General features: G+C 38.5%; 1 protein-coding gene across 4 annotated transcripts in view; it reads left to right on the top strand.

Annotated features, from left to right (window-relative positions):
- The window catches only part of dennd5a (DENN/MADD domain containing 5A), a 33,820-nt gene that overhangs the window by 10,761 nt on the left and 7,019 nt on the right, over positions 1-16,040 (top strand). For 2 of the 4 annotated variants that reach the window (XM_061742922.1, XM_061742914.1), the window contains 13 exons: positions 298-407; positions 1,380-2,058; positions 8,038-8,225; positions 9,014-9,325; positions 11,235-11,450; positions 11,543-11,777; positions 12,937-13,087; positions 13,212-13,305; positions 13,522-13,626; positions 14,056-14,187; positions 14,789-14,941; positions 15,065-15,152; positions 15,247-15,334. In XM_061742922.1, coding sequence (XP_061598906.1) covers positions 298-407; positions 1,380-2,058; positions 8,038-8,225; positions 9,014-9,325; positions 11,235-11,450; positions 11,543-11,777; positions 12,937-13,087; positions 13,212-13,305; positions 13,522-13,626; positions 14,056-14,187; positions 14,789-14,941; positions 15,065-15,152; positions 15,247-15,334 — 2,551 coding nt within the window. The remainder of the gene's footprint in view (positions 1-297; positions 408-1,379; positions 2,059-8,037; positions 8,226-9,013; positions 9,326-11,234; positions 11,451-11,542; positions 11,778-12,936; positions 13,088-13,211; positions 13,306-13,521; positions 13,627-14,055; positions 14,188-14,788; positions 14,942-15,064; positions 15,153-15,246; positions 15,335-16,040) is intronic. The other 2 variants (XM_061742941.1, XM_061742931.1) reach the window with 1 other exon arrangement.

The following is a 16,040-nucleotide window of genomic DNA, read 5'->3' as shown; positions in this document are numbered from 1 at the left end:
GATTCATTTTGTTTATCCCTCTGTATTGCCATTAAAGCTGTTAAGAAGCATTGCAATTTATAGTTATTTTGTTCATTTTGCAGCTGTTGATTTGTTTATTTTTGGAACAGGATGGAAATGACAGCTTTACTTGATGCAATACAGTTTTCCTCTCAAAACAAAAGTACTGATTTGCTTGCCTGGCGCTTTAAACCTGCTCCTGATCAAACTGTTCCTCTGCTTCTATATCTGCACATGGTAACTTGTACTAATTTGTATCTCCTTTTTGTTGTTACACTCTATTTGTCTGATTTCCAGGTGAGAATTTTGAGCAGAGTCCACTGCGGAGAACATTTAAATCCAAGGTTCTAGCACATTACCCAGACAATGTCGAGTGGAATCCATTTGACCAGGATGCAGTTGGCATGGTATCAATTTTTTTTCCTTTTCTTTTCAATGTTCCAAAGTAACAAAGTTTAAAGTTTCTTTAAAGGGGACCTATTATGAAAACACGCTTTTTCTTGCTTTAACATATATAAAGTGGTCTCCCCTCAGCCTTCCAACTCAGAAGGAGGAAAGCAACCAAGTTCAGATTCTGCGCCCGTCATTACGTAACGACGGGCGCGAATAACATCAGTTGGCCTCCGATGCGTGAAACCACGGCCACAATTAACTCCGCTGGCCGGAGCTTCCGCCATTTTTTTGTAGCGGTGTATCGCGTCATTCAGGCAGCCAATCAGCATCATAGCCTCCCCGCCCACTCAGAATCCCGCATAGATAATGAGGTTTGAGAATGGGATGATAAAGACATGGCTCAGAGGATGAATTTCTAATTTATTTAGCAAAAACAATCAAAAGCTTGTTTTTAAGACATTCAAAGCCTGTTTAAAATAGGTATTAGATGCCATAATAGGTCCCCTTTAAGGAGTAATGATAATATTTGCTAATGGGTTTGTATTTGGTATTACGTCATTAATTACAACTTTTCCATGTCGTATATTCACAGAATTACAATTTAAGTTGTCTACTATGGAGGATTTTTTGTGCCAAAATTAAATAAATAAATACATAATTAATTAATTAAAATGTGAATGAAATATATCATTAATTAATTAAATGTGTCATTAATTAATTTAAATTAGAATGAAATATGTCATTAATTAATTAAAATACAATTCATTTTAAGTAAAAATATATATTTATTATTTCAGCATTTAATTAATTAATGACACATTTAATGATTTTGTGTTGCTGAATCATGAAATGTAAATGTAAAACTGTCAGTTTCACTCGTCAAACTCACTGCATGGGTTATTTCAAGTTTCTCTTTTACTCAACTTCCATCTATGACTATTACTTTTTTCAGCTGTCTGGTTTATTCTCTACATTTCCTTCCACAGCTCTGTATGCCAAAAGGTCTGTCGTTCAGGACGCAGGTCGACTCCAGGGAGCCACATTTCCACTCCTTTATCATCACCAGAGAGGATGGCTCTCGGACCTATGGCTTTGCCCTCACTTTCTTTGAGGAGGTAACCAGTAAGCAGATCTGCAGTGCCATGCAGACTCTGTACCATATGCACAATGCAGAGCAGTACGACATCTTGCACACTCCAACCTCCCCCCAAGGACCTGAGGACCACCGACTCTCCCAGTCTCGTCCCGTGCTTCATGCTGCCCCTGCCATCTCCAGACTGCAGCGGTTCAACTCATACGACATCAGCCGTGACACGCTCTATGTGTCGAAGTGCATCTGCTTGATAACACCTATGGCTTTCCCTCAGGCCTGTAGAAAGGTGCTGCAGCAGCTTCACCAGGCTGTCTCGTCCCCCCAGCCACCACCCCTCCCACTGGAGAGCTACATCTACAACATCCTCTATGAAGTGCCCCTGCCACCAGTCGGGCGTTCACTAAAGTTCTCAGGCGTCTACGGGCCTATCGTGTGCCAGAGGCCGAGTACTTCTGAGCTTCCGCTCTTTGACTTTGCCATCGGTGAAATGTTTAATTTGCTCGGAGTGGAGAACGTTCTGCAGCTGTTCACGTGTGCACTGCTTGAGATGCAGATACTGCTCTACTCCCAGCGTAAGTCCTTTGTCTTCTACTGTTGCAGTGTTTTCATGTAACCTTTAGCGTCCAGTCCCATCAGATTACAAGTGCATATTCTCTTACATTGTAACCACCTTAAAACAATGAATACGGGTAGTAGGGATTGCATTGAAATGAAATTTACTATGGAAACACTTAGGGGGAAAAAAAATGTTCATGTTTAAAAACGAGGAAGAAGAAGTGGGGGAAAAAGAGTGAATTAATGTTTTTTAGAAATGATTTGAGAATGCTCAAGTCTCATGGCCCTACCTTTAATGGTAGCCTTGAGAGACGTCTTCCAAGAGGTAGGAAACATATCAATGTCATGACACGAGAGTAGATACTGTGTGGGCATAAAGTTACTGCTATCTGATGAGGCTATAAGGTGTTTTTACAGCTTGAGCTATTTTAGATGAATGTTTAGAAGGCTTAGACCACTTATTGTGGTGTTGAGTATTGATTGATTGTAGAGTGCTGTGCGAACGAAAGCCCTTTTAGGTCGAAAGCTCCAGTCTTACAGGACGTGAAACTGACATCAAATGGCATCCCAGCTGCTGTGAATTTCAGCCATTCTAGTCAATGAGAGTTGTACCATCGAAAACATCCCAGAGTGGTTTAGAAGCATCCCAGAAGCGACTGCCCACTCTATACCACTAAAGATACACGTTAGACCACTGCCACACCATATATACATATATATATATTAGTGATTAGTGATTTGTGGCCGAAACCGAAAATAATAATAAACACTTGGCCGAATACCGAACAATACCGAACATGGTTCTTCAGCAGTTTTTCATTTATTTTGCCAATTTTTTCATCATTGCATAAATCAAATAAATTTGATTTATGCATGCTTTTCAAAGAAAAAAATCTTTTACAAAATTACAAGGTAGAAAATATTTATTGAACATAAAAAAATGAAATTTTTTAAATTTCCCAGCATTATGTTGTTTTGGTTCCACCTCCTGGTGAATGTTAGGTAAAATTCTTATGGGGTTAGTTTTTGGTTGGCCAACGATTTATGTAGTGCGCAACGTTACGGGACGGAGCGGCCAGTCTATTTCCTTATTTTACAACGCCGTTATTGTTCGGTTTTTTTCCCCACTTATTCCACCGAACACCGAAAGTCTTTTTTTTACCATTTTCGGCCGAACAATTTCGGTTACCGAACAATCGGTGCATCACTAATATATATATATATATATATATATATATATATATATATATATATATATATATATATATATATATATATATATATATATATATATATATATATATATATATATATATATATATATATATATATATATATATATATATATAAATAAATAAAATAAAACAAAACATAGTTCACAGGATTTAAAATAATCACCTAAAAAGAATTAACAAATGAGATGCAAGAAATAAAGGTTGCAATGCATTGTGGGAGATCACTGAAATGCAGCAGTAAAATGCACCAGTGGGTTGTGAGTCTAGTATGGACATTACGTTCACCTGGGGAGGCTGTGGGTAAACCAATTTTTTTAAACAAGAGGTTTGAACCACAAGAAAACCACTAGATTAAAAAAAGGCATGGACAAATGTGCTCATCTTTAAACGTCCAGCCTTCTGCATGATTGTCACGTAATTTCAAAGCCTTCAGTTAAACACGTTATCCCGCGAATCCAACCGAGGAGACAGCGCTTGGAAGTGCTCTGCTTCCGCTGTGCTCCTGGTTGAGCATTGAGAAAAGAGCACAGTTGCTGGAAACGGCTGCAGAAATGCACCACAGCAGTTCCACCCTCGGGCACCCAAACTTTATGATTTTATTTATTAGGACATAAACAACAATGCATTTGTTCATGTTCAGTTGTCCTATGGTTTTACCACAGCATGTCTGCTGTGTTGAGGTCTGGACTCCGGCTTGCCCGTTACATCACTTTGATTCACGTTGATCTACTGTAAATTTGCTGGAGTGACTGATCGTGCAATCACAGGATTTGTCCAGACCAACAAACCAGCACAATGTCTGTTTTTACAGAGGTCGTAACACATTATGATGATTCAGTGTATTTGAGGAGGAGCACTTGACTTCTACATGCGCACTTAATATCTTTGGAACCAGTAAGGGTGTTTTGAGTTTTTCCACACTGTTTCTTCATTTTGGCTTAGTTTTTGCGAAATACATGTATGGTGTAAAATGTCATGTGCTATTAACTATTTATGGACATGCGTTTATGTAAAATCTTAGAAGTGAATATCTAGAATCTTAGAATTGAAATGAGGTGTGCTTTTGTTTTCATGTGATTTAGATATTTAGTTTTATTCTTTTACTATCTTAGATTTATTGGGTCAATCAAATGAACTTTCCTCATCCTTAAACTTTGAAAAGTAGTGAAAGTTATCCCATGAAACCTTTTACATTTTTTGTAGATTACTTAATTGCATTGAATTTTATTTCTCATAGAAATCCCATCCGTCATCCAGTGGTAACTGCAAATAGAATACTGCCTTGTTCTTTAGTCACTTTATTCTGAGAGTCCTATTCTTTGTCCTTCTTATATCTGATATCTAAATATTCTAAATATTTCTATATCTAAATACAGCTTTAGTTGTGAAAAACATGAGTTGTCCTCCTAATTGCAGAGATTTTGATCCCTGTCTGCACTTAATTTATTGATAAAGCTTCATTAATTTATATTAATCTTTTCAAAGTGGAGATAGTGTTTCCTTTTTTTGTGTAAGTCATTGTGAAGAAATGGACATATCATTTAAAGATGCAGGGTCCGCTGTGGTGTCTGGATCCATTACAATGGCAAGAGAGGGCAAATGGTTTACAAAACGGCAGGGGCCAAGGGGGAAAAGCTCTTAAGCAGGAAAGCTGTAGTGTTGCTAGGCAACCATCAGACAGGAGGATAGCATTGATGCAGGATGATTATTATTGGTCGGCGGTGACATCATTCCTCTCTTCACCCCTGTGAGGCTCATCACTGCAGAAGATGTGAAGGGTGTTGTTCAGAATTGAGCCCTGGTGATCTTCCCTTGAGAAGAAATGAGGGATTGTTACGAAACAACACCACATTATTGAACACACACACACACACACACACAAACACACACACACCAAGGAGAGGAACGCTCTGCAAATATGGAGAGGACCGGGAATGGTCTGTGCCAAAAATAGACTTGAACTTCATAATTGTCATTAAAAGAAAGAGACCGTACTTAGCATCTGTTTACATACCGTCTTCTCTTTCTTCTGTTATTATTAAATGAGACTATTTCTGCATTTATTTGATTTGTTCTGTTGAAAGTGACAGGGCAGATTAGAGATTAGGACATCAAGGAGAGACCTGAACTCGTTGAGGTTGTGCACACATTTGCACATAATTTACCCACAGACACCCTCACAAAGGTGTAGGTCTTTCTTTCAACAGACTGTCTGGCTGCAGTATATCTTCAGTTGTATAGATTTTAACTATTTTCTGTAATTAATACATTCATATATCGAATCCTGTGTTTTATAACAACCATAGAACTGAACTGGCAAAGCCAGTCTGGCGTCTTTTGTTGTTTCTGCAGAAAAAGTAGAAAATGCATCATCTTCACTTCTTCATTTACTTTTGACTAAATGTAAATATTAATGAAACAAATTCATCAAGTGTTTTGTGTTACAGTCGTGACACAAACTGAGATGGGACTGCTGTGCTACCTAATTCGGATTGTAAAGTAGATGGCTACAGTATGACTCTATCTTCAAAATATCAACTCTAATATTGGTCATCTCTAAAATATACGTGGAATGCAGCTTTTTAAATAGTTTTTTTGTTGTGATGACCCAGTTAAAAAGGGGTCTGGTAATGTTAGTATTCTTGTCCTCACCCTGGGAGAGGAAGCCTGCTGACAAGGAGGGGGATGAGGAGGGGGATGAGGAGGGGGATGAGGAGGGGGATGAGGAGGGGAGGCCCAGGCTGGGGTTAGAGTCCCCTCTCATGGACAGCACATGACCAAATGAAGGAATGGTATTTATTTTGGCACCATAATAGGAGAGACAGAGCTGCTGTTGAATGTGCACTAGGTGTCAATGGGATAGAGCAGGAATGCAGATGAGGAGGACCGGACACATATTTGCATGTGTACCAGCTGGCTTATGTGTGAAACGCTGAACTTAAAGAAGTGTTGCTATGTAGAGTCGCGATAAAGGAATTCAGTGCTAACCAGAAGGCCAGCTGACTGCAGCTGTGTCATGCTTCAGTGTTTGAATCCTCTAAAGAGAGCAGACCACAAAACTTCCTTCTGAGAGCTTGGTTCTTATGACCGAGTGGGTAGATTCTCTAGGACATGACTTGAAAAATGTCAGTAAATGTGCTCTTACAGAAGTGTAAATATTAGTGATAAACAGGTGCTCATTTACCGCCTGGAAGGTGATGTTTTGGTCTAGCTTTGTTTGTTATAAAACCTGACAATATAAAATGCAGTCGAGTCCATCATGGTATCATTGGCAATAATAAGAGGAATTAAGATTTTTGATTTTGAGTTTTTTATTTCCGTCCATTTGGATACAACATAAAAAAAAAAAGATCCAATATATTAAATGGCACCGAAAAAGTATAGGCTGAAGCCAAGGCTTATTATGCCTACCCTTTTATGAACCTCACTTTTATACAAAACAAAACAAATAATTTGGGTTCAAACATTGAAAAAGAATGGATATATTGGACAAGTAACAGTGGTATCTAGACAAGAAGCAAAGACAAAAAAAAAACAAAGATGAAAACAAAACAAAAAACATAGTATAAATTGCAATGAGTGATAAATTAAGTGGTTCTTGGCAAGAGACTGTACAGCGTGGAGAGCAGAGGTTAAGAGTAGGTTAAAAATCTTTTTAACATACCAAGTGGCTTACAGGGCACCTGGTATGATGTAGTGCTGCTTCACCACACTCCTTGGCTAAACGGCCGCGGAGAGCGGTCATGCAAACACTTGCCTCAATTGCTACTATCATGGTATTTATTATAATATTATCATATCAATGTTTTATATTTATTTAATATTTTATTTTTGAACTTATTTTTGAATTTGGTTACAGTAGTGCATAGTTTTAGTTCATTTTCCTAATTATTCCATAGCTGGACCCCCTTTATTGATATACAGTTGCTTTTAGTATTGGTCCGTAGATAGGTCCGTAAGATATGTCTTTAAACTGATAAGCTCATTCAGTTTTGGCTTACAGCTGTGTAGCTATTATCAAATAACTTTTGAGAGTGTTTGTCAGGGGAGTTTTCATAAACTGTATAATATACTCTTAAGATTACTACATTAAAAATTACTTAGTAGTTACTTCATGCAGCAATGGATTATTCTACACTGCAAAGGACACACCACATGGTGTCCAAAGTCATGTTTGTTGACTCATGTCTTGGTTATATTTGCATGCTGTTTCATTTTCAAAGAGCAGACATCCTCTCGTCACAGTCCAGTAAGAGGGTTTTCAGAAAAATGGAAACAAGGCAATGCAGCTGAAGTTGACTGGAAAGTTTTCTTTGGACGTGTCTTGTTAACCTGCTTTTTGTCAACACATGTTGAAGTCTTTACTCCACAACACTACTACTCCAGTGCTACCTGTGCTTGCCAACTGTCAGTCATGTTGTTCTTCTAGACTTGGAGCCAAGCTGGTTTGTAGCAGCAGCTGAGTTTTATTTGCGTTGCATCCCGTATTACTGCGTAAAGCCTGAGCAAAGATATCCAGTTGAATAACAGGTGTTGCTTAACTCACATGTGACATTATGTTTGTGGACTCCTGTGCTGAAACGGGAGTCAAATGTGGAAGATGATATGTAACTTGTGCAACAAATGAAAAATTAATCACTTATCTTGTCACCAAACGTTTAAATGTAGGAGGTATATTTTGCTGTGCACACCTATTAAAAAAGTTTGTGTCCAAGTCATAACTTTCCTTCCTCACCGTTTATTTTTGTTTGCGTGACACAGATTACCAGAGGCTGATGACTGTGGCAGAGAGCATCACGGCCTTAATGTTCCCCTTCCAGTGGCAGCATGTGTATGTTCCCATTCTGCCCGCCTCCCTTCTCCACTTCCTGGATGCTCCTGTGCCGTATCTCATGGGCCTCCACTCCAATGGACAGGATGACCGCACACATTTAGAGCTGCCCCAGGAGGTACAAATACACCGTAGATTCTTCCTTGACTTAAAGCTTATGTTCATGCTGCCGCTTAAGAAGTAAAAACTTCATTTTACATCTGCTTTTGTGTAAGTTTTAAAGAATAACATTCAGCTATATTTATGTGTAAAAGGGGTCTATATAGTAAAATATTCCCCGACCTGTATCTTTGCGTATGTTTAAAAAAAATTAATGCTTAGGATTGTCGTGAATCAATCCCTGATTTATCTTTTTAGTGTTTTATTCACAATAAGAGTAAGTAGGTTTATTTCTTTTAAATACGTTTCTAAACAGAAATGCAGTGCAGCTTTTTCTTCTTCTAAATCCTGTTCTTGTGGCATTTTGTCGTTGCATTGACGTATCTAGTTACTGCTGATCGTTTGATCCGAAGCCTTTTAATATTTAACATGCACAGTGCCGTCGTGTACAACGATATTTCAGGTCAGTCAGTAATTGCTTTCAGCATCGTGTGCTTGCTTGACTTTTCAGCCAGCTGGCAGCAAGTGTTTTTGCTCCACAGTTTATGCACAGGAAGTATAATTTGATATCAAGTATAGGGAGCAATTAGAAAAGTCAAACTGTCATACCTCCTGTGATATGGTAAAAGAGACTGAAAAATATTATTAGGACTTGTTTCAATTTTGCATTTATGTATTTAGCACAGATAAATTCACCATCACAAGTTCTATGTGTTTAAAGCACGACAATTGATCTTATTCTAAACTTATTTCTTATCTCTTCTTTTTCTTGTTTTTCTGTTTTGTTTTATTTTTTTCTTCTTCCAGGCGAACTTATGTTTTGTGGACATTGATAATCAATTCATTGAACTGCCGGAGGAATTGCCTCAGTTTCCGAACAAACTGGAGTTTATTCAGGAGATCTCGGAGGTGCTCTTGTCCTTCGGCGTGCCTCCAGAGGGAAATGTCCACTGCAGCGATAGCCAGGCCAAGTACCGGAGCTTCAGATCGGTTGATATGGTCTCTGATAAGCGCAATGGCAACCTGGCCTCACCGCTTAACTCCTTCCTGCTGAGAGAGAATGAAACTATCGCCAGGCTCCAGGCTCTGGTGAAGAGGACAGGTGTGAGCCTGGAGAAGGTGAGAGAAAACATCACCTCATGGTGCCACAAATTAAATGATTGTATGTCATGTCGTGGGGTTTTGTTTTTAACCCTAATGAAAGCTTCACTATCACATGATCAATGATGATTTATAAAAATACGACTGGAATCTTTGCATCAGCTTTTAGAAAATACACAACCATACATTTCATTTATATAGATGTGTGTTGAAAACTGATTATTTCTGACTTAATTGTGGTTTCAGCTGTGTAACTCCTGATGTTTGCTCAGCAATACATCAACTGAAATGCATCCAGGATGCCAGTGTGGTTTTTAAACGGCTACACCACCTTCCTCAGTCCTGGTTTAATTACAGTATTTACCTCGAAGCACTTGACTTCATATACTGTATTTTATGCACCGCATTATAAGGTGCAATATCAATGAACGGGTCTATTTTCATAAACAAGGCACCTCGGGTTAATAGGCGCATGATAAAACATATATAAAGTGAAGCAGTCAGATAAGTTCAACTCATTTTACAATAACTCACGTCTCACTAACTCACTAACGTCTTCCACAAATCTACAAATAAATAAAAGGTTAGGAAGTAAGCATCATACTAAGTACTTTTCTCTGATTGGTTCATCTTTGCCAGCGATAACAGACACCTGAAGTTAGTGTGAGGTTGGAATAACATCGTATTCCAACATTTGATTATAATTGGATTATGATATAGATTTGAAAATTGGGTTTTCAACCAGAACGTTGGCTTGACATGTAATTATAGTAAGGGAACATTGACTAGATCTTGGATGATGGTTGCTTTCCAGCGCTACATAATTAGTTATCTAACGTTTAGGACTGACTTTAATGTGTCAGGTGGGAGTGGTCCGACAATCAATCAAGCGGAGCGGCTTCGTCGCTTAACAAAGTTGTACCAAAATATTTTGACAGATTTTTGAGCGCAATGTACCACATAAAATTGGTTCTAGGTCAGTAAGGACAACAAAATTCATACATATGGTGCACCTGATTATAGGGCGCACTGCCGATTTTTCAGAAAGATTAAGGATTTTAAGTACGCCTTTATAGTGCAGAAAATACAGTATTCAACTAGCTCCATTTCGACAAAAACTGTTTTCGTTCATCATCATGAATTTAATTGTAAAGCCAAAGTAAAATCAGCACCTCTTGACATCTGATCTGCCAACCAGTTATATTTTGCAGTACTGCGGAAACGTGTTTGATACTGCACATCTAAACAAATATTGACCCTTTTCGTAGAAAAAAAACTGTAAGACAGTCTTTTTTTACTTTCATTTACTTAATCATATAATTGTTAAGACAACATTCATTGTTTGTATTTTGCAAAAGTAAATATTGTAAGGCAGACGATTGATGTGGTCGTAAAATAGTCGCTATGTGTAGAGTTTAAGCAGCTTATGTTCTCATGGACACCAGTAGATCTTCCTGAGCAGATTAGCGTGTCATCCTTCTATAGTTTTCACGCTCCAAGGTCAGTCTTTATTTATGATTATTCTTGTCTGAACTCAGTGCTGAGTTGTAATTAAAGAAACGTTGCAGTGATTAAATTGGCTCCTTGTGTGCGTCACTTGTAGGGCCATGGACAGGGATAGGCCTGCTCTGTTGTGTTAGACCCAACGCGTTGGCATCCGTCCGTTGTGTTTCAGTTTGATGTGGATCACGAATCATAATAAATCTCCTTCACTTCCTTTCACATGACCCTGCTGCTTCATCAGCAGCGTGCGATAGCTGTCAGATTAGATCACATGAAAAATACATGCTTCTTTAGTTTCTCTCCATCAGACTTCCTTCACACAAGCATTTCCTCCCCCCCCCTCAGCTTGTATTTATAATTGGCCAGAATCAGGAGTTGGTGCTAAGCTTTGCAAATTGATTGATTAAATGTTTTTGCACAACAGCTGGAGGTGAAAGAAGATGCCAGTAACAATAAGGATACACGGTTTCAGTGTGATGAGGAGGAGCTAAAGATGCACCAGCTCAACATCCAGGTGCGCGAGGTCTTTGCCAACCGTTTCACCCAGATGTTTGCGGATTATGAGGTGTTTGTCATCCAGCCCAGCCATGACAAAGAGTCATGGTTCACCAATCGAGACCAGATGCAGAACTTTGACAAGGTAGGTACACCAGATGGTTCAGTAGCAGATGGTATGCTAGGACTGCTACTTTTAATATTCTGTGATACTACTTTGCATTTCTTTCTCTGTAGGCTTCCTTCCTCTCGGACCAGCCAGAACCATACCTGCCCTTCCTGTCACGTTTTTTGGAGACTCAGATGTTTGCCTCCTTCATCGATAGTAAGATTCTCTGCCACGATGACGAGGAGAAGGAGCACACACTGAGGGTGTTTGACACCCGTGTGGATAAAGTCCGCATGCTGAACGTCCGTACACCCACACTACGGACCTCTATGTACCAAAAATGCACCAACATTGAAGAATCGGGTAAGAATAAAAGATCAATCCTGAAAATCATTAAAAGTTTTGTCATTGGGGAAGAGAATGAAAAATTACCTTAATAATTATCTGCATCCGGGCTTGAAAATTGCACATCCTTCTTAATTTGATGAATGTAATTAAAGAAAACCTTGGAAACTCTACAAAACTTGTTTAATTCAAAGTGTCAATTTCTGACTGGTGATTTGTGTCCTATTTGTTTAAAAAGAGATATAAAAATGATTTTACAGCACCTGGACCGCATATCACTGGAGAATGTAAATATTTGTTCTTGTTATGTCAATCATCCCTGGGTAGCAGCTCTTCAATTGTGTGTGCAATGCATTGCTTTAGGTGCGCTCATAGAGGACAATTTACTTATTTTTATCTTGTGCATGCAATGAAAGTCTACTAGTGTTTTATGCAGAAAACCTTATAGTTTGGAGCTGTGTTTTTCCTCCCATTATTACAAATAACGCACAGAGGTCCTGTGTGATGCATTGCATACATGATAGTTTTTACAAATGGTGGCAAGTGTTATCTGTATGTTTCTATTTTCATATATTATATACTCTCTAATGGATTATATGAGGTTTCATTATTGGTATCTGTTTTATTCCTCTTGTGTCGTGGTTGTTCTTGTTTACTGCAGAAATCACTGTCTACAGTGGCATTCAGCCTCTGAGTGGGCACATTTTTGAAGAAAAATGCTATTTTGAGTCTCATTTTGTGGGTTGTTTGAGAGGAACTTGTTCTTTTTAATGTAAAGGCATCCTCTTTCTTCTGATGTCAAAGTGTTTCTAAATATGAAAAAAGGCTCTTAGTCACACTTTGAAAGAGCTGACAATCTCAGCAAAGACAGAAAGAAAAAGTCAAAGTTACTTGGCATCATGATGAAGTGGAGAGAGCTTTTTTTACTTATGCTATAATAAATGGCAGGGGTATGGGAACAGATTAAGTTCATAGTAAAATGTTAATTCTGGGTTTTTCTTATTGAATATTCCTTGTAATTGGCCCCTTAACATTCCTGAAAATGTTGGTGGTTTGAGGACATGTAAAATTCATGTAGGTTGTAAATATCATTTCATATTTAGATTTCCCCAAAGACGTGTTGTTTTGTCTTACAGTTGGAGTATAAAAATGATGAATGCATATATCTCATCCACAGAAAAAGCCATCGAGATGAGGGTGTCAAAGATCGACCACACGGCCCTGCACCCGCACCTGCTGGACATGAAGATCGGTCAGGGCCGCTACGAGCAGGGCTTCTTCCCCCGACTGCAGTCCGAAGTGCTCTCCACGGGGCCCAGCAGCAACAAGTGACTATTTTAGATTATTTTTTGTTTCCATTCATTTGAAATAAACCTGTTTTGTCTGCATTCATTCTGAGGTCAACCAACGCTTTGATAAAGCTGATCAAAAGTGTGACGCTTTCTGTTACAGATGGGCGAAGAGAAGTGCTCCTGCTCAGTGGAGGAGGAGGGACCGACAGAAGCAACACGCTGAGCACCTTTATTTGGATAACGACCAGAGAGAGGTGAGAGGTCTTGGCAATGTTGTCCTGACTGACCCACTTGTCTGTTCTCATTTTGCATGATCTTTTCTTTATTTACTTTAGTTTGACTTCACTCTTATCTTCTTGTTTGCTGTCCCACCCCTTCTCAAACATCTCGCTCCCTCCCTTATTTTTTTTTATTTTTATTTTTTTGTCTCTGTTTTTCTGCCTTCCTTGTGCTCACACTTGCACTCTCAGCATGTAGAGTGTTTGTTTCCGGAGCTGCAGCTCCTGCTGTTTCTTGACTACTACTGGCTCTCGCAGTCCTACAAGCCCTGTCTAAAGTCGGTGACTGTGGATGTGGTATGTGTTGGTAGACCACAGACCAAATGAAATGTCCACATATGTCATTAACCCCCCCCACCCACCACCACCTTAACTTTCAGCAGCTGAGTTTTATATGATAATTCATGTCTCCTCCCAAATCCAGTTAATGTTTGATATAAGTAGAATATCATTTATTCAACCTGTTGACTACTAATTTGACACCAGTGAAGACTACTAAAATAATTTTTATTTAATCCATAACCTGTAAAATAAACTGTAATTAAATACTCCAAAGTTCTTCTGATGTTCCATGTATCTCAGCTCTGAAGTGATACCAGCTGTAGTTACACTATTATTTCAAGTAAAGGTAGAAACCTTTACTTGGGATACAAGCAGATTATCTCAAACAAAATTTGATTTGCTGATTGAATTCTGTGTTTTTAAATTTTGTATTTCTTTTACCAGAAATACATCCAGGAAGCCAGAAATTTGGGAACCACCATCAGACAGCCCAAACTGTCCAACCTGTCACCATCTGTAATCGCTCAAACTAACTGGAAATTTGTTGAGGGATTGCTGAAGGAGTGCAGAAACAAGGTGTGTGCTTGACTTTCTTTGATGGATCAGCTCTGGCACAATCTCCGCTTGTTCACAAACTCAGTATGTTGTTCACAGTATTGGCACCAAGCTTGTTTTAGCGTCATATGAGAGTATAGATGTATTAAATATACACATATTTTCCGTTTGGGCAGCTATAAAGTGTTATTGAGTTGAATCAAATCTACTTTTTCAGTTATCAGTCATTTTATGGTCATATTTTAAGATCTTAAGATAAGATGTGATGTTTGCCTGCTTTTTCCTTTCCTGTCAAGCATGAGCGTGTTTTCTGTGGTGTCTTTGTTTTTAGGGAATATGTCCAAAGATTTGTTAAAATAAACTGATGATCATGAGGGCAGATGGTAATAAAATATTACAAAAGTTCAGTTTTAAGATCACAAATGCTTGTATTCAGTATTTCAATCTGGTTCCCAGGCTGCAAAATGAAGGCACAAGTAAACAAAGACACATTTGTCAAACATTTTCGGAAGCCCCTTATTAAGCAGTTGTTTTTTTCTTTCCAACCCTGATTGAACTCTAGTGTTAATAGTTTGATTCCTCTGTAACACTCCAACTGTGTGATTATTTTGTTTCTATGTAGACCAAGCGTATGCTGGTAGAGAAGATGGGCCGGGAGGCTGTGGAGTTGGGTCACGGAGAGGTTAGCATCACGGGCGTTGAGGAGAACACTCTGATTGCGAGCCTGTGTGACCTGTTGGAGAGGATCTGGAGCCACGGGTTGCAGGTTAAACAGGTCAGGATGAACCAAACTTTGTTTCTAAATTGGTGTCACAGTGCACCTGGTCAAACCCTTTCACTTATTTCGCTTGCACTGCTCTGAGCAAATAATGGCACTAGTGTGGTTTCTTTTTTACAGGGTAAATCTGCTCTGTGGTCCCACCTGCTGCACTACCAGGACAGCAAAGAGAAGAATAATGCCACTCCGGGTGGTTTGGGCCCTCCAGGTAAATGCTGACATCATTTCATCTGATAAGAAAAGAAGGTTTACAAACTGGGGTTGCTTGTTGCAGTCATACTTTCTTTCTTTTTTTTTAACAGGCTTTATTCATGACACAGAGAGACGAAAATCTGATGGGGGTGGTTCAGTCATGCCCCCTCTTAGAATCTCCCTCATTCAAGACATGAGGTAAGAAAAACTCCAGTTATGTGAATGCCAACAAAAGACTAACTTGAGAATAAATGATCTTCCTGTGAACCTGTTAGCCGTTTTAGCTGCTGGGCATCATTGGATCAGAGTAATAGTGCCCCCTTGTGGTCGTTTTTTTAACTATACAACTGAAAGTACCGTGTTCCAAAGATAACTGGTTATCTTAACTGGCTGTATATTATCCAAAAGGGATTTCTGACAAAATAATTGAAAAAGTGGTGCCTTGTGCTTGTAAATTTGTAATTTTTTTTGAATGAATCTTTCTGATAAATGTTCGCTTCAAGGTTTTCCCAATAGTTCAGAACACAAAGCAAAAGTACATATTTTTCTATATTCTTCACATGTTTAGTTAATAAGTAGCGATTCTCTGGATTTCTCAATAGTTGCGTTAATGTAGGTGTGAAGTGATATCTGCTGTGACTGACATTGAGATTTTATTTATTTTAATCTGACTGCAACACTATATATTATAGTGATTCACTGAAACCTATTTCTTTATTGTATAAACCATATTTTGAAAATAACAATTTAAAACATTAATTATAGGTCATTATCAAAGACAGCAAAATGATTAAACAGCAAAGAATGCAAAATTATTTTCAATAAAAAATAAAAGAATAAAGACACCAATGGGGGGGGAAAAAAACAACCTGTATAAAAATGCATCCCAAATGAATGTGTTTTT

This window comes from Cololabis saira, chromosome 2, assembly GCF_033807715.1.
Source record: "Cololabis saira isolate AMF1-May2022 chromosome 2, fColSai1.1, whole genome shotgun sequence".
Lineage (NCBI taxonomy): Eukaryota > Metazoa > Chordata > Actinopteri > Beloniformes > Belonidae > Cololabis > Cololabis saira.
Note: the sequence above shows the minus strand (reverse complement) of the source record. Positions and strands in the feature narration are given on the sequence as shown.